Source organism: Phyllostomus discolor, chromosome 4 (assembly GCF_004126475.2).
Source record: "Phyllostomus discolor isolate MPI-MPIP mPhyDis1 chromosome 4, mPhyDis1.pri.v3, whole genome shotgun sequence".
In the NCBI taxonomy this organism is placed as follows: domain Eukaryota; kingdom Metazoa; phylum Chordata; class Mammalia; order Chiroptera; family Phyllostomidae; genus Phyllostomus; species Phyllostomus discolor.
Window position 1 is genome coordinate 9,704,051 of NC_040906.2, and position 22,187 is coordinate 9,726,237.

Here is a 22,187-nt window from a genome sequence, read left to right on the forward strand (position 1 = left end):
TCTGAAATGCATAAGCAAACAAATAAATAAATAAATGAAGTGGGCCTATTGCTTTAAACAGGACAATCGACAGTACTTGTTGACAATGATACATTTGATTGAGCTTTCAAGCAAGAATTAAAGTTATGAGAAGCTTGCACCCACCATTGTAAGCGTGACAGCAACCTAATACTTAAAGGGCTTTTCTTACAGGATCAGTGGTGATGTCAATGAAGGCACTGTAGTGGTTTTTATAAAACAAGTGGGTTGCCATGTGGAAGATTTGCGTGACTTAGTGAACCACTATTTTCTCAAAGCACTATGCTATAAATCATATGGTAGTAAAAGATCCATTTAAAGTTCAACACAGACTGATGGGCTTTGATATAACAGGGCATGATGGGCTCATCGATATGTAACGAACTTTTCTGGAACTGCCATTCATTGACTTTTAGAAGGGGTATCAAAGAAGAATATCTACAAGTGTATGACAAGGTGATTAAAAGTTTCCTTCCTTTTCAACCACCTATATGTGTGAGGCCAGATTCCCTCCATACATTTTAAGTAAAGCAACAGATCACCACAGACTGAATCCAGAGTGGGTACGAGAACTTACATCCCACTGAAGCAGACGTTCGATGTACAAAAATGTAAAACAGTGTCAATCTGCTCACCATTTCGCATAGTTTTGGAAATTATAGTTATTTTTTATAAAAGATGTTATTTATGTTAATATAAATGATTTTTAATGAAAAATATTACTTTTCAATATAATTTTCAATATAATAAATATTATCATTTTTAACCTACACAAAGGAAAGCTTTTGGGGGTTCTCAGTGATTTTTAAGAACATAAGAAGTCCCAGGACTGAAGGGTTTGAGGACTGTTGATTTATAAACTCTTGAGCTCCCAAGAGTTCTCCGAAAAAGGTAATGTTTTACACAGTGCATTTGTCAGTGGAGTATTCCAAAAAGTCAAAACAGGAAAGTACCATGTTGAAAACTCCAAGGAATTGGGGAACCTCCAATTAGGACATTTCCCCCTAGAAAAACCTCTGTGGCAATGCCCAAGCAAAGCTGAGACCGGAGGGGAGCCATCCAAGTTCTCAAGGCACCTTTTCAACATTTATAATAAGAAGAAAGCACCAACGTTCATTCATGGATTCTTTAATAGTCATAAACAAAACCTGCTGGAACAGTTGAAATGACCTCAGAAATACTCCTGATGGGTCATGAGCTAGTTTACCAGGGTCACTGCTGAGACCTAAACTGCTTTATTTCAAGGTCAAGGGTCCCCATGGCTCAACTGCCAAAGCCAGCCTCATCAGGAGTCTCGCCCCTGCCTCACAGCATTACACTCTCCTAGAGCCCCATGCCTTCTCTCTTACTCCAGGGTTTCCATCGAGACACTGCCCTCTGCCTGGCGCATGCGTCTGTTCTCCCTTCCTCCCCTTCCCTCCTTTACTGAACTGTGTGTTCTGCGGGGACAGAATCCCGTCTGTCTCATTCCTTTCTGTGTTTCCCCTGAGCAACCTGCTAACTGATTCCTGAGAAGGACTTCAAGTGTTTATTGAACGCATTTTAAGCCATAGTTTAAAGACTATAAAGTCATTGCCAAAGATAAAATATTTGTACGTTTATTATTAATATAAAGAACTTCCCCTCATTTCTTTGTCTTTCCCAAGTTTCTAATAAAATGGCCAAAATACCTGTACCTGTCTTCAACTGAATTTAACATAAGAAAAGAAAAAAAAAATTGAGGGAAATTACAGTGCCTGTTGCAGACAGTAGATGGCAGTGCAAATATTCTGGTGAGGTTGCAAAGCTTCTGGAACTAGTCTCTGTAAAAAGCCCAGCATAAGTTAAGAATTTTTAGAATTGTTTTTGTAATGTCTTCAATAGCTTTTCATTGAAAGAGAAAGGGCATTCTTTGTGAACACAGTTAATGCAGTTTACCCACAAGGCCTTTCCAAAGAAAGCCAGCCACTGCCAACTGGGAGCCATGTCAGGGCGAGAGGGCAGAGGGCAGAGGGCCTTTCCTGCAGTGAAAGACAGGAGAAGCTTGTGGGACCGTCAAAACTCATGCCAGTGTATTGTCATCACATTTTCAAACCTGACTGGTTTGTTGATTTTTTTTTTAAAGAACCATTTTATTTTTTAAGGATTTTATTTATTTATTTTTAGAGATGGGGAGAAAGGGAGAAAGAAAGGGTAAGAAACATCAATGTGCTGTTGCCTCTCGTGCACCCCCTACTGGGGACCTGGCCCACAACCCAGGCATGTGCCCTGACTAGGAATTGAACCAGCAACCCTTTGGTTCTCCAGCCGGTGCTCAATCCACTAAGCCACACCAGCCAGGGTATGACTGATTTGTTGAGAGTCAAAGGAAGGTGGAGACAACTCTTGTGTGATCTAAATTTTATGCCTGGTTAACAATTTTTCCCCAGTAGAATCAGAGAATAGTTGGAAATTTGGAATTTCTCTACTATGAATGAAATTAGTTACTGTCAAGCTGTATTTTTTCCTGGTAGGTTTCAGGGTATCTGTATAACACACAATGTTATGGACTATGCCTATGTTTACTAGAAATCAAATTTAAGTTAGCTAACTTTGCAAGTCTGATCCCATAAGATCTTAACTTAAAACCTATAAGTAGTTTCATATACAACACACACACACACACATTAGTTCTGTCACCCACTTCCTTGACTCTGGACATTTCTGATCATTTCAAACAACCACCTTGCTAGAAAAAATAACTGGAAATAAGAACATAATGGTTTAGAGAAAAGCCTACAAACTACTGGACAACCGAGGCCAGCCCTGTCTTAGGGAATCAGAGGCAAACGTGCATTCTGGAGGCGGGATCAAGTGCATCACAGGCAGGTCGGGCTGTGTGGGCGGAGGTCACCTGTCATCCCCGCATAGTGAGCTGTTCTGCCGAGTGTCCTTACGGGTTTGCTGAAGAAGCAACCAACTGGACCAAAGAACAACCAGCATGTTCAGTGTTGCTATGTTTTAAGGGGAGAAAACCCCACACATGTCACATGGTTGCTCAGGTGCTTGAGAATTCATTCTTTGATCCATCAGACACTCAGCGGTAACCATCTCTCAGTGACAGGAGCAGAGACATTTCAGGGTGGAGAGTGGAGGAAGCATCTCTCCTTTGGGTTTCTGAGGCCGGTTATTTGGGGCAGCGTATTATCCTCCTAATTCCGTTTCCTGGGGTTTAGGATGGTAATACATTAACTGACTTGGTAAATCTGATCCCTGAATTTAAAATCCACGAGTTCAAAATCTGTAAGTGGCTTCCTGTCATCTTTAGGCAAGCCCAGCATCACCGGTGTGGCCAGCTCAGCCTGTCCCTTGTCAGGCTCTTGGCCCCCTCCCCTCCTGCTCCCCACCCCCCCGCCCCGCCTCGGCCACAGTCCCTGACCCTCCAACCTCCTGTCAGCCACTCTCCCAGGCACCCTGGTGTCACACACAGGTCACTGCCCCTCCTGGGTCCACTCCCTTCACTGTTATTTCACTAATTTACCTAAATCTAAGTTCCTGTGTCATCAAGCTGTCCTATAACATGCCCAGTAGAGAGTGAGGTGTCATTTTCTCAGGGGGCTTTTGTGATCAATTAAAATTATATTTTTGACTTTTGTGATTAATAGCAATCTCCCCCTCTGGCACAGAGTCAATGCATGATAACTTTATATTTAAAAAATAGGTGAATACATGAATGGATGAATCAATGGGTAAATTTATGAGCCCAGAGGTGGAAATAGGGAAGCCCAACCTAGTTAGAGTATGGGAAGAGAGCTGTACTCCATTCATTTCTTGATGAGTCCACTACTTACTAGGGAGTCTGGGCAATTTGCTGGATTCCTCAGTGGCTTCATTTTAGCCACTTAAATAATCAGATCATAACACCAACCCACAGGTATACAGTTTTTTGTGAAGACACATGTATTTTATAAATATGTTTTATAAATGTATTTTAAAAGTGAACACATGGTATACAGATATAAGAAATTATTTTAAGCCCTGGCTGGCGTAGCTCAGTGGATTGAGCGCGGGCTGCGAACCAAAGCATCGCAGGTTCGATTCCCAGTCAGGGTACATGCCTGGGTTGCAGGCCATGGCCCCCAGCAACCGGTCATTGATGTTTCTCTCTCTCTCTCTTTCTCCCTCCCTTCCCTCTCTAAAAAATAAATAAATAAAACCTTTAACAAAAAGAAATTATTTTAAATAAGAGATGCTCCACAGAGGTGAAAAACTTGAATGCCACAATTCAGATTAAGTGTATTTTGCCATAATCTTAGAACAGCTTTTGGAATTATATTAGGTTCTGTTTTGCTTAAACTTGTATATTTAACTGTTACGTTAAACACAGTGGACCTTAGATGTGATCAGAAAACAGTGTGATTCTCTTTTTTTCCCCACAAATCAGTTCCAAACTCTCAAGGTCTCTCTGATATCTGGGCTCAAGCCCCTGAGCCTCTAACCACTTTCTGAAGCTAGAGACGAGAATTCGGTTAAGGACTGCAAAATGCATTTTGATCACTTCCTTTGCAAGTTCTGCTTTTGTGGTCTAGCTCTTTGCTTTGGGATGTGAGAGTCATTGCCTTCTATTATTTTGTGACCAGCTGTTAAAAAGACACACTCTGGTTATTTAAAATGGTTAACTCATTCCCCGTCCTCCTTCTCCAGTTGCTTCTCAAGGCCCTCCCACCCGTACCAGGAGAAGTGCAAATCAACCCGTTCCTCTGGCGTAGACCAAGTCTAGCAGGCAGAAGTCACGACTTTCCACAGAGAAAGGAAAGCGGGGCTGCTGGGAGTATGACTCATGGTACTCCCCAGAGAGTCTCCAAATGAGAATCCTGTCCTGTGTTTACTCCTAGAACTCAGGAAGGGGGAGTCAAACTCCGGAGTGTGAAACTAGTGAGTAGCACCTAGCAACGGGATGTGGCCGAGGTTCCCTGAGGAAACAACCAGGCACCCAGTTAGGCCTGGGAAGTCAGGCAGATGCGGACAACTGTCCACTGGGGCCTGAGCCGGCTGTGCTGAATGACGGACTCCAGACCAAGGCTGCCGAGCCCACGGCCGCCTCAGGCTAATGTGGAGTCCAGCAGGACATCAGTCTGTCTCCCACAGGGCAGCCCAAATTGCAGGGGGAGCCTGAAGTCTGCCAGGCTGGTTTCTCGTTCCTGTTGCACAATGGAAGCCAGTGGAACCGAGAGCTCCGTCCCTACTGACACACAGGCCCGAGGGGCTGTAGCACGGGCAGCTGCAAACGGTGCTTCGGAAAGTGCAAACGTGAATCACGATGAAAGAATGGATTTTCACTTTTACTTTCCCTTTTTGTTTTGCTGTGAGCATGCTCTACTCATGTGATAATAATAATAAAGCATTTCCACTTGAGGAAAACCCAGCAAACTCTAAAAGGCCATGGTCTCTGCATCAGTGAATTATTTTACACTGCACCCAAACTCAGTGACTTGAAATGACACTCATTTCGTTGTGCTCATGGGTCAGCTGGTCGTTCTGCTGGTCTTGGCTGGGCTCGCCCGTGCACCTGTGGTCAGCTGTGGGTCAGGTCAGCGTCTCTGGTGATTCCCACTGTGCCTTCTCACACGTCTGGGCGTGGGCGAGATGGAGATCGGGGACTCCTGACTGTGTTCCAACAGGCTACCTGAGGCTCGTTCAGATGGTGGCAGAAGGGTGGGAGAAGACCAAGGGGAAGCACGCCCAATCTCTTGAGGCTCAGAACTGACACCCGTTCATTCTGTCTCACTCTGTTGGCTGATGCAAGATGCAAGGCCAGCCCAGGTTCAAGGGGTAGGAAACAGGCCTCACATCCTGATAAGCAGTTACGGAAGCACGTTGCCAAGGGTGTGAATGCAGGGAGAGGGGAGTGACTGGCACCTCACTGCAACCACAGCCTCCAAAGAAGGCAGGCCGTGGGAGAAAATGGAAGAAAGAGCAGAAAGATATTTAGGGATTATGTAGCCATATTGAGGCATTTAATACTCATCGGGTTCTAGAAGGAAATCTTTCTCATCCCTACATCGATGAGGGAGCCATAGGGGAGAGCCCTACACTCTTCCCCCGCCTAGCTGCCTGTCTCATGTTCGTCACGCTCGTATCAAATTTAATAGCACTTTCTCCAGGAAGCCTGTCGAAGTCCCTCCCTTTTCGCCAGACAGTATATCATGTGACTGCGCCGAACATTTTTCCATCATAACATTTACGAGAATCTGTTGTTTCATTTTCTGTCCCCACTGCTGGACCGTGAGCTCTGGGAATGCAGAGGCTACTCCACCACATTTTACCCTGCCTCCCTGCACCCCCACACCTGGCCCCTGCATAGAACAGGTGGTTCCGAAGACAGATTGGTTAGAAAAAGAAACAAAAAAAGGGAATGAATGACTGAATGAGCAGATGAATGAATGAATTGCGGTATTTATTAAAGAAAATATGTGCATTCGCATATATCAGTATTTTCCTATTATCCTTGCCAGCATGATTTTAGATTCTGAGCAGGGCATAAACATTGTGAAAGATCAAGATTTCTTTTTGGCAACTGTGTATAATGCAGCAACCAAGTCTTAGCATCAGCACCTTATTCTTTCTTCAAATTTCATAAATGCAGACTCGAGGCAGTTTTACTAATCCTCTGTGTAGCTGAGAAAACTTTGTATCATTTTTACAGTGCACTGAGCTTCTGAAGGAATCATTCAAGTCTTGCTGTTGGAAAAAAATCAGAGAGGCCTTTCCAGTACAATTAAATGGGAACAGAATACACTTTGCTATAAACCAGTTTTGTACTTCGTGTTTCCACACACTTTTAAATTTAATCCTTGCAATGACCTTCGCAGTGAGATTTCCTTTATCTTTTCTGTTAAGATAGAGGAACTGGGGTACAGTGGGGTTATGTCATTTCAGATCATGCCCATCAAAGTATTGATGTATTAACATTATTGTAAGGCATGGCTGACTTGCGCTAAAAAAGCTACATAGCTTCACTATGGCTTGCCGGGATTATCGTCATGAACGCTGCTCCACAATCCCCAGCCCCGCTGCCCAGTTCCCCGCTGCTCTCCTGCTGTTCACTCCTCAGACTCTGTGCCCACGGGACTCCTCTTGGATCTGAAGGACCGACTTGGACCTTCCGAGCTGTGGCTGCCAGGAGGTTCATCAGCAAACTTGGCCAGTCATCCCAGCGTCGCCAAGTAAAGTACAATACGAATTTCAGAAGTTTTAGGAAGAATGTGTCATGTTTATAAATCATCTGATAAAAATTCAGTTGTCAAAGTCTACACTCTTGGACTCCATTGCAGTTCCCACTCCTGAATTCTGGTTTTCGGTGGTTTCTGTGAAGTGGTTCCCATTCGGCTAGGTCTTCTTCTCAGGTATCCCCCTCTTAGGCCTCTGCTGACACCCTGACATCTCTGATTTCCCGATCTTCAAAGACATGATCAGACTATGAACTAGAGCTGCAAATGTCTTAAGAGCCATAGTTTCATGGGTGTGGGTGTGCTAAGTTCCATGTTGAAGCAGAGCTGTTACCATCCCCAGGAAAGCATACCATATTTTTGCTGCATTGCTCTTGTTACATTTTCTGTCTCGATTCTGCTCAGTTTAAGACCCAGCTCAGCCCTGGCTGGCGTAGCTCAGTGGATTGAGTGCGGGCTGGGAACCAAAGTGTCCCAGGTTCGATTCCCAGCGAGGGTACATGCCTGGGTTGCAGGCCATAACCCCCAGCAACCGCACATTGATGTTTCTCTCTCTCTCTCTCCCTTCCCTCTCTAAAAATAAGTAAATAAAATCTTAAAAAAAAAAGACCCAGCTCAAAGGCCACTACTTAGAGCAAACTTTTCTGTATTCCCCCAGACCCGTGATTCTCTCAGCTCTGCTGCAAAGGTCTCTGCAGATGTATCTGGAATCATGGTGATGACTAGTGTTGACCTAATGCTGTGTCCCACACAGCGTGCTAAGGGTGCCAATATGTTATCTCATATAATTCTCACTTTTTTATGAGTTAGTGCCACCATCATCCATCTTCTAGAGATGAAGGTCAGAGAGACTAAGGGATATTCCCAATGCCATCACTAATAAAAAAAAACATCAGAATTCAGGTTTAAATACATAGCTGTTGGATACCCAAACCCTCTGTAGTCAACTACTACATTACACTTGATGTTTGCATTTATCATTAGTATAAAACTTACAAAGGTGATGTGCAAGAAATGGCACATGTAAGATGCACATCTGTTGTTCGCCTCTCTGACCTTGTGAGCACGGGACTCCTCTTGGATGTGAAGGGCTGCCTCATGAAGGGTGGGGGAAACACTTTTCTAAAAGGGGCCATGGCAAAGCCCAGAACTTCCGAGACCAGAATACAGAAGTGTTCATCCACACTGGGAAGCACAGGGCCCCTCAAAGTACTCAGGGCCCCTCAGGATTCCGTATTTTGGAGGTTGGAACCGTAAAGCATAAAATTCAGTGAACCCAGAGAAGACCCACGCAAATCCTGCTCCACCTGTCCTCCCTCCCAATCAGAGGCCAGGCCACAGTGCTGGCGTCTGCAAATGTGTCTGCCAGGAAGGTCTTTGCTATACGTCATGGAATGCCAGACCTCTGTTCCTCTTTCAGGGTTAAGACGGCCCCCCCTTCTCTCTCAACTATCAAAGGCTATGTGCTTCTCTCTAATGCCCACTCCTACCCTTAGCACAGCCTTCTCAAGGAGCTGCAGTTTCTGGAAAACGGAAGCAGGACGGACAAGATGTTTACTGGCACCTGCCGCTTCTGCTATAAGCCAACTTCTCTATGCTTCAGGGTCAAATCCATGCCTCCCCTGGTCATCACTTGATTTTACAAACCAGAGAGTGTACGCTGACAGCCTTTATGTCTTATATGGCCAGAGGAAGCAAATTATTCAATTCAATGTTTTTTTAAAAAAATGAGCTATATTTAAAAATTGAGAGATTTCACATCATAGAAATTAAATCTGGGAATTCTAAGCATTTCTCGTGGTGGGCGGGCATCAGCTGGCACGGAGTAGCTGCTGTCCCCTAGAGATGTCCTTGGCTTTCCAGGTCACCTGTACTTCCATCCCTCCGTGCTGATGTCTGTCAGTTTGCAGTGGATTTTCCTGGCGGTGGAGAAGTATTTCTCCACACCTAGGATTCTAACAAATGTGAAAACATATCACTTAGACCAACAGGGCTTCACGTTTCCAGAAAAATGGGCACGATCATTTTCTTTGTGAGAACAAAGGACATTCCTGTGTATGGAATGGGCGAGCACCCCATGCCTGGTTTGAAAGAGGCATGTCTCTAGCCCTGGCTGGCGTAGCTCAGTGAATTGAGCATGGGCTGCAAACCAAAGTGTCGCAGGTTTGATTCCCAGTCAGGGCACATGCCCGGGTTGCAGTCCATGACCCCCAGCAACCGCACAATGATGTTTCTCTCTCTCTCTTTCTCCCTCCCTTCCCTCTCTAAAAATAAATAAATAAAATATTTTTTTAAATTGTTAAATAAAAAAGAGAGGCACGTCTCCTAATGCACTTGCTGGTATTCCAGCCTGTCCTGCAGGTGCCTCAGTCACCATCCCACAGTGGACCTGCCCAGAATGGCAGACACACACAAGCTGTGCACTGAGGAGCTGAGGTCCTTTTGAGACCATCCCACACAGGATGAGTTCAAGGTCTTCTGCGTTTACTTCCCAGAGTGCTTCTTCAGTCTGCCCGGGGGGGCAGGACAAAGTCTACTCCGCTTTTGTTCCCCTTCTTCATCCTGTACGGAAAGTTCTCTCTACATATGTCTACCCAATTAATAATAATAATAATATTAATGAGTTTTTAAAAGACCTGCTGTAATCTTGGTTTAAAACTCCATGTCTCCCATTAAGTCCTCCATGTTTTTTTAGGACCGCACTAATTTTATTTGCATGATATTAAATCTATAGTAAAAGGATAGAGATAGCCCAGTGCTTAATAATAAAAATAATGCATTTAATGATAATCTAACTAATTTTTATTCAAGGGTTTTGTTTCATAAGGAAGTATGGTAAGGTCTTTGAGGGACGGAGACCAGGGTTGATATAGCCTACGGGTGCTATGTTTGTGGGGGGGGGGGTGTGAGTGAGTGAGTGAGTGTTTGTCCCCCCAAAACCTTTACAGAGTTGGGTACACGCTGCTTGGAAACTAATCTGTTGACTGATTCAGTGACTGAATTCTGAATTTTTGTCGCTACCATACTCACTTATGTAATTTCCACTCTCCCCCATTCTTTACAGGCACATTTGGGTCCCAGTCCTCCACTGCCTTCGAGAGTCACCCTCCAGGGAATCCCCGGTTTACTAAACAACTGTGATTCTAATAAAGGACCGCGGCAACCAGCGGCAATGTTAATTAGAATTGAGATCTGACACATTCATTTGTTTTACTTCAGCAATTGCTCCATTCCTCAAAAGAGCTATTAAGAACAACTTTCTCAAGTGGCTAAACCACTTTTGGTAAAGTGTGTGTGTGTGTGTGTGTGTGTGTGTCTGTGTGTGTGTGTCTGTGTGTGAGAGAGAGAGAGAGAGACAGAGACAGAGAGAGAGACAGAGAGAGAGAGAATGTGAGCACATCAGGGACAGTTGATGGGGGTGGGTGTGGGGTTCACAGGTAGAATCTCCTTGCCCTCCACCATCAGGTGTGGGGTTGAGTCCCTCTGTTGTTCTGGGAGGAGGGCCGCTATTTGCAGCTCTAGCGTATTCTGTTAGGAGCTCACTAGTCAGCGGCCCGGTGGCAAGGAGACAAGAATGGATAGGAAATGTGAAGAGCAGAAGGAAAAAGAATAAATATCGACTCTTTCATTCCCTTGTAGTTATTTCCTTCTGTAGTTATTTGTCTGTTCTGGACAAAGACCCTCATTGGTTAAAACACCAACGGCAAGCGAACCTCGGATATTCTTTTTCATACATTTTGCTAGCGAACTATGGCATTTTTAGAATAGCATGGGTACATATTAGGTTCTTTCTTTGCAGAGAAACAACTGCCAACTTAAGCATTTTTCATTTTCTCTTTTTTTTTTGGCCTTCAAATCTGGTGTGAGGACATACTCAATAGATGTAATGCGGTGCGATACCCTAAAAGTTCAGGTCATTGTAATGTCCTTTTGAGTGGGCACATCAACAGTTCCGCTTTCACGCGTGAAACACTGACTTGCACTGACTGACACTGGAAGTGACTGCACACTTGCCCTACCGTTCACATTGCTTTTAACGTGGGTGCAAAAATGTCTTTATAAAAACACGTGACAATCATCTTTCCTTCTGACACCTTTGTTTACCACCTCCCCGGTCTAAGGCGGAGAATGGGAGGGACTACAGGTGTTTCCGGCGTTCCTTGCGGTCAGCAGACAGTTTACTGCTCGACAAACAGCTGGCTTTGGAGAGCAGATTTCAACGCCAGAAAGCCAAAGAGACACTTCAGGAGTTGGCAGTGGAAGAATGTCCAAGTTGGTTAGCAATTTTGTTTACACTCTGAATTTCTTGGAACATTCACGTCAGTGTCACAGACGTTTTACCCATTGTTATGCAACTTACTAAGTCTTCAGGAAAAGTGAACTGTGGACCATCTCATGGTTTTGTCTCCATTTATTTCATAGGTTCTTTGTCCCTTGCCCACACTTGGAAATGTTTGGGTTCCCCAAGGTCTAATCTCAGCTTCCTTCTCCTCTGTTTCCTGTTTAGAATCATCTAGTTCAGGGGTGCCAAACTCACTTTCATTGGGGGCCACATCAGCCTCGAGGTTGCCTTCAAAGAGCTGAAATAATTTTAGGACTGTATCAATGTAACTCCTTAACTGTTAAGGAGTTGAAATTACATTCAGCCCTTTGAAAGCAACCGTGAGGCTGATGTGGCCCCCGGTGAAAATGAGTTTGACACCCTAGATCTAGTCTTACGGTTTTAACCATTCCAGAGGTCTCCAGCCTCAATCTCTAATTCCACTAAATCTCTTTATCTGAGGACCTGGAATTCCAGCTGTCAGCTATCTTCTCAATTAGAACCCCAGAGCACTTCCCACTTAACACAGTCACAGCCTAAGTCCCAGCCCGCCCACCTAAACCCTGCTCCACATCTCATTGGCCATCTCTGTCTCAGCACATGCCCCACCCCTCCAACTTCACTGTGCTTGGAGCTGTGGGGTCACCACTGGGCCTTGAATCATGAACACTGAATCACATTATACCTGTGTTCAAAAAATTTCATGGAACTACAAAATATGCACCACAGAATGTTCAAAACGAAACCATGATGTGGCAGATACTGTCCATTGCTCATGCAACATCACCCCCACCCAGGTTTTCCCTGCAAACAGACTGCTGATGTCAGTTCTAGGTGCAAGGCCAAGGTCCCTTGACTTAGGGGAAAGGAGGGCCTTTATAAGCCCGTGGAATTACCACTGCCTTTCACACAGTGACCGGTCCAGAGAACATGTTTCCAAGTTCTGCCCAACTGAATGAAAGGGACAGTCTGCAGGGGCATTATGCCCAGAGCTGTCACAGCCACTTGTTATTATGAAAAAACAATCAAGAATAGCAGGACTAGAGAATGAGAAGGACAGAAAGTTCCCAGGTGGTCAATGACTCACTGAATAGTGACAGAACACCTGGAGCTCCCTACCTCCAGAGCGCGTGCTATGGCTTTAGGTAAAACATCATTATTACATAAGCCACTGCTAGTTGGTACTAATATACAAGGTCCTTTGGGATTCTTACTACCTGGGCCCAGCCTACTTGGAAGTCTCTTCACTCAACACTTCCCACTCTTCACACCAAACACAGCACGTCCCACCTATAGCACTTCAGGTTTTCCCCCAGAAGGAAGGAAGCAGCTCTTGATGTTTCAAGCGCTAGTTCAAAGGTCACAGCCTTAAGCAATGATCATTTAATCTAGCAAAAGCCCCTGATTCTTTCTGCCCAAAATATACCTCCCCCCCAATTAATGTCTCTTCTGGTTTGCATGTAATTTGTATATAATATGGTACGTTATATTGCAATGATCCATCTGTCTTTCTCACGCTTGACTTTGAGCACCCACGTGTACTCCGTTCAGATCCTCGAACAGTGGTGGTTACGTAATGAACACCCAGGTGACGCTTTGGTTTTCAGAAAGTAGATCTTTGGTCACAACAGCAGGTAGTGCACATGTTTTTTGGTTAGAACTGGTACAAATTCAGAAAATTTTAAAAATACCAATAATAAACGTAACACTAATCATAATTCCCAATTGAATAGAGGTGCAGACCTTTTTTTGGGAGTGGCATTTTTTTCCCCTACACGATACTATCTGTTTATCTTTCTTTTTCTTTTTAAGAAAATCTACAAATATCTTTCATATACCTATAGATAGCTATTTATACTTTACTATCAAAGACATTTTTTAAACTTTTGCTAAATTCACATAACCTTCCTTCCCCTGTGAGGTGTGCACTCATGTGGTGAAGGTGGTTATCCACACGACACCTGAGGTGCCTGCATCACCAAAGCTGTAAACTGCATTTTAATTCGGGGGCAGCTATTGCTCTGCTGTTTGCCTGAGGACTGTTCTGGAAATGTCCCTTCCCAATTACAGGGATTGTTCATCCCATTTCAGTTTTACCTTGTGCGTGACTGGCAGGGAGACCACAGGCTAAGTTAATGTAAATGGCTTTCCTAGATGAGTATCAGAGTTGAAAATAACATTGAAGGACTGGCCTTTTCTTTGGAGCCCTAAGACTCTTAAGGCACAGAAACCTGAAAACTACAGGAGGCTGCTTGATGATTTATCTTTATTTCCATGGACAGTTCTCCGTAAGTTCATCATGTAGATGAATCCGTTCAAAGCTTTTGAAACATTGAGGTTTAGTAACATTTCTCTTTTAACAATGCAAAGTGCATTGCAGATTTTAATTACGACTTGTGAAATCTAAAGGTGTGGTAGATTATAATGTTCTAAGTCTTCTGACTTAGATTTGGAATCGTAAGTCCCATGCCCAGTTCCCAGCTGGAATTCCTCAGCTCACCCCTTCAGATGCCTCATGACATCAACTCCCTCGACTGCCTTCAGGTCATCTTTGTTATACTTTTATCCTCAGTTTTACTCTCTGTTAATGTTTTGGAAGCAAAAGAGGCATAAACTTTAAATCGTTTAAACTCTCTAACTGAAAACTGCTGCAGATGCAGACTCCAGATGTTTTAGGTAAAATTTAGTGCAAGACATTACGAGTTGTCAAGGCTGCCGCACCACGCGGCTCCAAGGAGCACCATCGGCTCCTCCATTGTCCGTGTGAATAACGCCCCCTGGAGCGGTCCCATATGCCCTTCCCTTCCACCATGAGGGGCTCTTGCGCGCTGTTGCTGTGAGCAGAAAGTGGTATCTGCGGCTATGGTTCTCCAAGTGGTAACTGCATAAAGGCAGTTCCTAGAGACACAAAAAATACCATCCGGGAGACCATGATCTCTCTCACCTGAGCTGTGGTTTCCTGCTAACAAGGTGGGGCTCACAGAGCATCTTCCCAGTCTGCTGGTGACCACGGGCGGCCCTGGTGTCCCATCCCATTCCTGAGCTTTGACAGGCTCTCGGGAAGACGCCCCGTGGTGTCCTTTGTCCTTGCTGTCTGGCTTTGGTAACGGCTCTGTGCTGTGGCTCCGCACTTTCAGCTCTTCTGTGGATTCTGTGGATGAATCAGGATTACACTTGGTCAAACAGAAGTCAAACCCTTCCAGGGTTCCTTTGAAAAGCTGAAGAACGATTTTCTAAAACACTGTCAATATATTTTTTAGAAAATTAGATGTGTATTAGAGATTACAACATTTAAATATAATAGATGGAGAGATACAGGGCCTTTTACTTCTGAGGAGTACAGGTCCATCTCCCTGGGAAGGAACTTTCTCCTGGGAAAAGGAGAAGGTCAGGGAACCTTGAGGCTCCTTTAGTAACCTTGCCCTGTGCTTATTTTCAAGGGAACTTCTTGAAGTGCACTTTGCACTCCCTGTCTTTACTGCCTCGGCTTTTTTCACTCCACTCCCCACTGTGACATAACGCACTCCAGCCGCTCTGCTCAAGCTGCGCTTGCTGTTATCCCCTTGTCCTTCAAGGAGGCGCATTTAGAAGACATTGTTAAGCCATTTGACAACTCCTTGATACTCTCTTATTTACATCTTCAATTTACTTAGCTCCTCTGATGGCCCACCTTCCTGTGTTGTGTTCTGTGTCTCACACCAACCACTTCTGTGCCATCCATACATTCTCTTCCCACACACATCCCTTACGTGACGGTTGTCCCCGTGGTATGAGCTTGGTCACTGTTCCTCCCACTCCAGCTTTCTGTGATGTTCTAGGATTCAACTAGCAATTGTCTGATTGTTAGAGATTTCTAAATTTTTTTATCACAAGCCTGGACCATTCTCTGCAGCTTTAGACTAAAGAAAAAAAAATATCTGACTTCCTGCTGCATGGGTCCCCGTGGAAAACAAATTCAACATTTCAGATACCGAACTGACACCATTTTTACCAAACTAATGGTTCTTCCTGTCCAGCCAACGATCCAGCTAAAAGCTCCCTCTTTCTTTCTTTAACTGCCACTCCACAAATCCATCAGTCAGCAGATTCTGCAGATTTTATTTCTAAATATCTTGCTTTCTTTTCTGTCATACTTTGTATTATGTCTACCTCAATTGCTATGGTTCAAGCTCAAATCTTGAAGTATTGCAACTAGTCTCCTTGAGTTTCCAAAGTATAAGCTCCCAATACTGCCAACATGTTTAAAATAAAAATACGCTCAAGTGTCATTTCCGGGAATGGATGGGCTAGCCATTCTGCAATGCACGTACGGCAGTGCTTAACAATGCATGTAATAAAGATGGTTTTAAGGGTGCTATCCCCTTGCTACCATGACAACGGTGTTCTGTCAGGAAATAGCCATTCTACAATGTGCACAGACACACAAAAACAAAAAATGCAGATATACTCAACATGTACCCCTGACTGAAGTCCTTCCAGAAGTTTCAAAAGATTCTCCACCATCTACTCTTCCTTTCCTCTCTACCTTTGTCACTTCCCCCAGAATGGTGTATTAAAAAATACCACTAAGTTTGTTGTAACTTTTTCCAATCCATTCCACCTCTAACAAAAACAATGTTCTTTTCTGTAGTTACTATCTCCTGCCTCTCCTGCTTTGAATACCCTTATGTCCTGTCTTTGTTCGGCTAACTCTCCACAGCCCTGGTTACTCAACTGAACTGTTCTCTGAAGCCTTCCCCACCCACACCCCACCCTGTGCTGGGGCATATGGTCACCTCTGCCCTGACATTGTCTGATATCAACTTTCTGTTGCTCTTATCAAGAAATACCATGTTCTTTAAAGGCAGGGTCTGAGTTTTATTTTTTTGCTTTATTTTCATTTGGTGTCTCCAGCACCCCTAGTATATTGCTCCACCGGTATTTAATTGATTAATTAATTTAGTAGTTTTCTCAATTCCTCCGGCATCTTTCTGATGTGTGCAGGAAACACAGCATTCTTAGTGGAACGAGAGAATCAAATGAATAGTATAAGTGTACTGAAAGTGACACAAAGCTAGTTATATTTTCAAAAGTCTGATTATTTAATAGTAACAAGTTGTAAAATCCACCAGATTGAAAGTTTAATTCAAATAAGGAGTCTCTGAGAAAATCTGTAGTGGAAAAATTCAGGGAAATGATTAGGAGAATCTGTATTGTTTTCTCTGTGTGTGGGTTCAAAATACCCATCAACTTTCAGCCGGATGATGGAAATGTCACACTCTATCTCCCCATTACCTGAGTCTGGGGTCAGAGCCAGCACAGGCTGTAAAATCACAAGCAGCCCTGGGTAAGGAATCCAAGAGCCCAGCTTTGCTGCTGCCTTGGCCGTGTTTGCAGGCTAATGAACCATGTCACTAAATATTTGGTTTCTTCTCTCCGAGTCTCGTTTTTCTTCACCACAAAACAAAGATAATACCAGTTCCGCCTAACTTCCCCATTTTGATTAGAAAGATCTAATGATATTCTACATTTTAAGATATTTTGAAAACTAAAAAGTAATAGTAACTTAAGTAAATTATAGCCATTTGTCCTGTAGGACTTCAATTTAGCCTTAGTACAGTGGGACTAGATGGTCACTGAGGAACTGGGCATACATGTGGGAAGCTGCCAGCCACATATAAGAATAGAACCCAAAGCCATTAGCTACAGTAACCAGCCCAGGAAGCCACCTACCATCTCTACATCATGCTCGAGGAAGTCAGACCTCTATCCCCTGCAGCCAAGCCAGGAAGCCACACAGGTGTGGCAACTAGCCCAAAGCAGCCAGGACTTTTGGCCCAACCTCCTGCATAGGGCCAACCGGAGAAAGTCACATATATGCCCAAAGTTAATCACAGAGGAAGCTTGCTTTTAGTTAGCCTGCCTACGGCTTCCTCAGGCCGACAGCCTGCACTCGGGGCGTATCTGAAGCTTTCCCGCTTTCCCGCTGGAAAGCCCTCCCACTCTTCTCCCTGCCTTTGAGTCTCTACCAAGTGTAAGTGCTCGTGGCTGACCGCCTTGAATAAGTAGCCTTTGGCTACCCTCACGTGTTTGGTCTTGGTTTACTTACACAGTGCTGTAGTCCCTTTCAGGTCCAAGATGCTATGCAGCTACGTAAACGCGTGTCCTGAGTATCATGCCAGGAGCTCGAACTCAAACCAGGAGGGTAATCTCAGAACCACCTCACAAAGAGTCCTGGTCTTTAAATGGGCCCGTAGATAAGCCTAAGTCCCAGTACCACTGAAATCAAGTACAAGTCAAAATATTTTAAAAGTAGTGCATTCTGGCATTACAGCGACAGTGAAACAATTTAACCAACACTTGCTTTTTGGTGCCCTAAGTCAAGTGAAGAAAACAAGGATCAGAAAAGAACATCTTAGATGATTTCCCAGCTATTTATTCACAGTTCCAAGGAAAAGAAAATGTACTCTGGCTTCCAAATGTCACAGCCTCAAAGCCCAGTGACCCATCGTCTCATCTCACCTTCTCTGCCAGGTTTTAAACAAACCGTAAGGGTGCTGACATGTTTGCTGACTTCTGTCTTTGTTTGCATGATCACCGTTAAACATTTACCACTTTTTTCCTACACACAGAGTCTTCTGTCTCTGGAATGGGCAGTAACCAAACTATGGCAAATGCTGGAAGTTAACGTTGGGTCCAAGATGGTTCTTGCAGATTAGGACAACATTTGAAGTAGAAAGGCCAAGGATGTATGTCAATATACCTCCATCAACATCGTTTTGGGGTTTTTTTTTCTACTTCAAATTACTCCCATACATATACCAGGGAAGTGAACTTACGTCTCCAACCTAAACTAAACAAAAGCCCAATGCAACTATGGAAACAAAAAGGAGCCTTTTTCTCTCCTTTTCTTCCTTCTTTGTTTTCAAGCCCCAGAGGTTGGTCGTTGGTGAATTTTGGCAGCTATATTTAGGAAAACTGGAACAAAAGGACGGAAGAAATCGTGCTACTCAGACTTACACCTTAACATCTGCCTCCTAAATAGAAGGCAGAACTGAAAAATCGGTAAGAAAATCATCAATGAATTCACGGAGCATTGTATCTGAAAATAAATCTGGTTTCCCAAAGATCCATGTGTGGCTTCCTACATTATGCATTTTCTAATTAAAATAAATACGAAAATCTTCAATATTAACTGTTGAAAAATAAACAAATGGAAAGTGGATAATCAGTCTAAGAAATAATACAGTAAAATGTATGGAAAGCTCCAAGACATCTATTCAGGGGAAAAAGATATATTTATCCATGTCCACCTGTATCAATGTTTTCTTAAAATCTGTCCAAAAAATCATTTTAGTACCATAAATGTTCCTGTACCAGATCCTAGGTACTGTGGTTGAGTTTCACGTGAAATCTAAGTTCTCTTCACAGGTCCAGCCCCTACATACAGCAGAGGGCCAAATGCGAAGAATGTGTCCTTCCTCTGTTCACCAGTCAGGGACTGAACGTTGACTGTTCATCTAACATCTGATTCTCACATTGAAATCGGAGCTTGGATTGCAATCTTGCTGTGAAAAATGCAGGGATTATTGCATTACATTGGTTGTTAAGCTTGTGTGTTGTGCATATTATTTTCTTAAACTTCTTCCAGTGTTTTCCTTAAATAACGCTAAATAAGAATAAGAGCCTGAGAGCAATCTTTTCACGACCAAAATATTCTCTCTGGGATTCCAGTGTATCACACATCACGCTGCTAACTCTGAAGTTCATTCTCAAAGTCTTCCCATTTTCCGCCTCTTTATGCCGCCAGTCTCTGTGTCTGCATCTGTCTCCCCGACTTCTCGTTCCTCTCTCTCCCCTTTCCTGTCCCAGACCCTGGGCCACCGCATCTGACAGCTTTCATCATCCAGTCTGACCCACACCTCACACGGAGCTTCCCTACCATCTCTGATCCACTCTTCCTCATCAGTGTGCACTCTCTCAATAACGAAATGGTCGTGAGGGGTCTCACATGTCTCCACGGCCCGAAAACCCCTCCCAAGCTCTAGAGACAAAGAACACAATACAGCACCAACGGGTCTTCACATTCGCCTCTCTGGGGAACTTCAACGTGTTAAAGCTGACAGCGTTATCCTTTCTTTAAACTCTTTTTCTTCTTCTGGCTGGAAAAGTCATGTAATTGGTGATTTATAAGTCTGGTCCTGCCATCAGGCTGTAAGCTTCTTAAAACTAGCGACTCCATGTCTGATAGAATCTACAGTGGGAACAGGCAGGGTGAACGTACTCATGAATGCTTCATCCAGGAAAGTTAGCTCATTATCAGTCCCAGATCTAAACACATTTTAGACTCCGACTTGAAGACTCTCTTTCTGTCTCTCCAGCCCCCAGCACCCGGGCCATTGCTTGAACCAATGATCCTCACTGACAAGCACGGATTAGTTACTATAATGGACATCATTTTCTTTGTTAACTCATACATGTTACTATTTGACTTGCTAATGATAGAGCTGAAAACAAGATATTTTCCTGGGAAAATAAGTGTTATTTGGAAATATGACCAGTGCCACTAGTTTCATAGGGGAATATTAGATCCTGCTTTCTTTTCTTTTTGTTTTGTGCAATATTTAAAAAGATTAATTTGTCCTATCATTTTATTATTTCTATGAACATCTAGCTGATTCAGATAATTTAGATAAAAGCCTTTTATATCTGGGTTTTGCGACTGTTGTTATTCTTGAATTTTCACACCGTCACATAGGAATGGCTTGGTTACAACATATGGACTCTAATTGTGCCTGGCAACACAGATGCCAAGGCTCATGTTGCTGGTGAGTGTCTGAGCTTCCTGTGCACACGACACATTCTCCAGAACTATCCCCTCTTATTGGCATAATCAGCAGGATAAAAGTCTCTCCGTCCCATTCCAATCGCCGAACAATGAAAATAATGAAAGGTGATCACGGAGGATTATTTAGGCAGAAAAGACAATATATTGGAAGTGCTAAAGGAGGCACTGAACTCAATTGCTCTGTCAGATGGGTATGAGATTCAGCCATCATGTTTTAGAGCTGCAAGGGACCTCGGAAATCACGCTCGCACACAAAAAGCAAGGTGCTAGTGTGTGCCTCTGCAGAGATGGAGTCCGGCCTTTGTGATGACAGTGCCAGGGAAGGAAGGGCTCCCGCCTACTGGGAAAGCTTGGCTCAACTGTGAACATCTTTAATTGCTAGAAAGCTCTTCTACAGAGCTCAGGTCGGCCTCCCTCCGGGAACCACCATTTGTTGGTGGTTGGGAGTCCTGTTTCTGGAGCAATCCAAAGCCAGACTTTCTGTTCTTAAGGAAACACCTTTTAGACTCCAGAGGGAGGGAGTCTGTCTCTCCTGAGTCACTCTTCTTCAGAATACAGACCCAGACCTCTGACTCTCCTGGTCACCTGGCCTGGACACTAATGGGATGTCGTGGTGTCTTTTATAACCTGGTGTCTGGAGCTGGTCCGAGCCAGACAACCTGACTCGGTTGCCCTATGAGTCCAGGCGAGCACTGGGGGCTCCTCCTGCATGTCTCTTATTCCGTCTCCTGAGTCTCCAGGGAAACTAGGGCAGAGGCTCCGTGTCTCCCCAATAAAAGGGTATCAGGGAAGGGGGGCAACATTTTTGTTTGTTTTTTGTTATTACTTCTCTCTCGTGTGCACTGTCATCTGGGTCCATTATGTCAATTCCAACATCCAGAGGGTGCCATCTCTAAATATAAAGAACAACAGCTCAGGTGTTTGGAGATTTCATGGCTTTAAATAAAATGGGAAAGAAAGTCCAGGTTTGTGTCCAGACAGCACATAAGGTGAAACCCTGGTTTTAATAAATCAGAGGAGACACATCACTTAATAAGGTAATAAAATAGATGAGGTGCATTGAAGTAGGATAAAATATGCAAAGAATCCTAAAAATTCTATAGGTGTAGAAGCAGCTCAGATCTTTCACATAACGTGCTCTAGGCCACAGAAATGGCAAACAGCAGAGACCTGATAAAAGGACAGTTTCCTGGTCACACACAGCATGTGTCTCTTGCCATAAGTCACCGGAACTTACTATTTATGTTCACCAGTACTTTTTTGTGGTTGCAAGAAATAACACTTATTCACAGTCATGAAACCACAACTGGAATTTCCAAGACCATGGTTGGTCTTTACAAATTCTCAATTAAATGTTCGGGTGATTTAACCATTCCCCCCCTTTTAAATCAATGCATGAGAGGACTGCAGAGACAGGCCAAATTACCTCTACCTAAAACACCTTTACCAAAGCCATCAGGGGTGTAGCTCCAGTGTTGACCATTTTCATAACACTGTCTTTAAGAAATCCTAGTATTTCAGAGCAAAGAGACACTTTGCTCAGAGAAGGTGATTTATATTTCCGTTTGTTCTTGGGATACAGAAGCAAAGTGGGCCGTGGGCAGAGGCTGGCCAGAGGCTGAGCAAATCTGACCGTTCTCTCTGCGCATCTTGTTAAACCGAGCTTCCTGGCTGGGGTCTGGCTGTGAGAACGTGGGTGGGAGGGGTGCACACCACCTCCAGGTCTGCTCGTAGGATTTCCCACAAAATTCTTATCTTTCGGCATCCCCCTCCTGCTGGCTGGAATTTTTTTTTTTTTGAGGTCCTAGATGCTGGAGGAGTCACTAGATGGAAA

The 22,187-nt window shown here is 43.9% G+C and overlaps 1 protein-coding gene across 2 annotated transcripts in view; it reads right to left on the reverse strand.

Annotated features, from left to right (window-relative positions):
• NYAP2 (neuronal tyrosine-phosphorylated phosphoinositide-3-kinase adaptor 2) overlaps positions 1 to 22,187 on the reverse strand; it is a 217,508-nt gene that overhangs the window by 36,780 nt on the left and 158,541 nt on the right. For both annotated transcript variants that reach the window (XM_028511047.2, XM_036022784.1), the window contains one exon: positions 14,471 to 14,677. In XM_028511047.2, the coding sequence (XP_028366848.2) occupies positions 14,471 to 14,677 (207 nt within the window). The remainder of the gene's footprint in view (positions 1 to 14,470; positions 14,678 to 22,187) is intronic.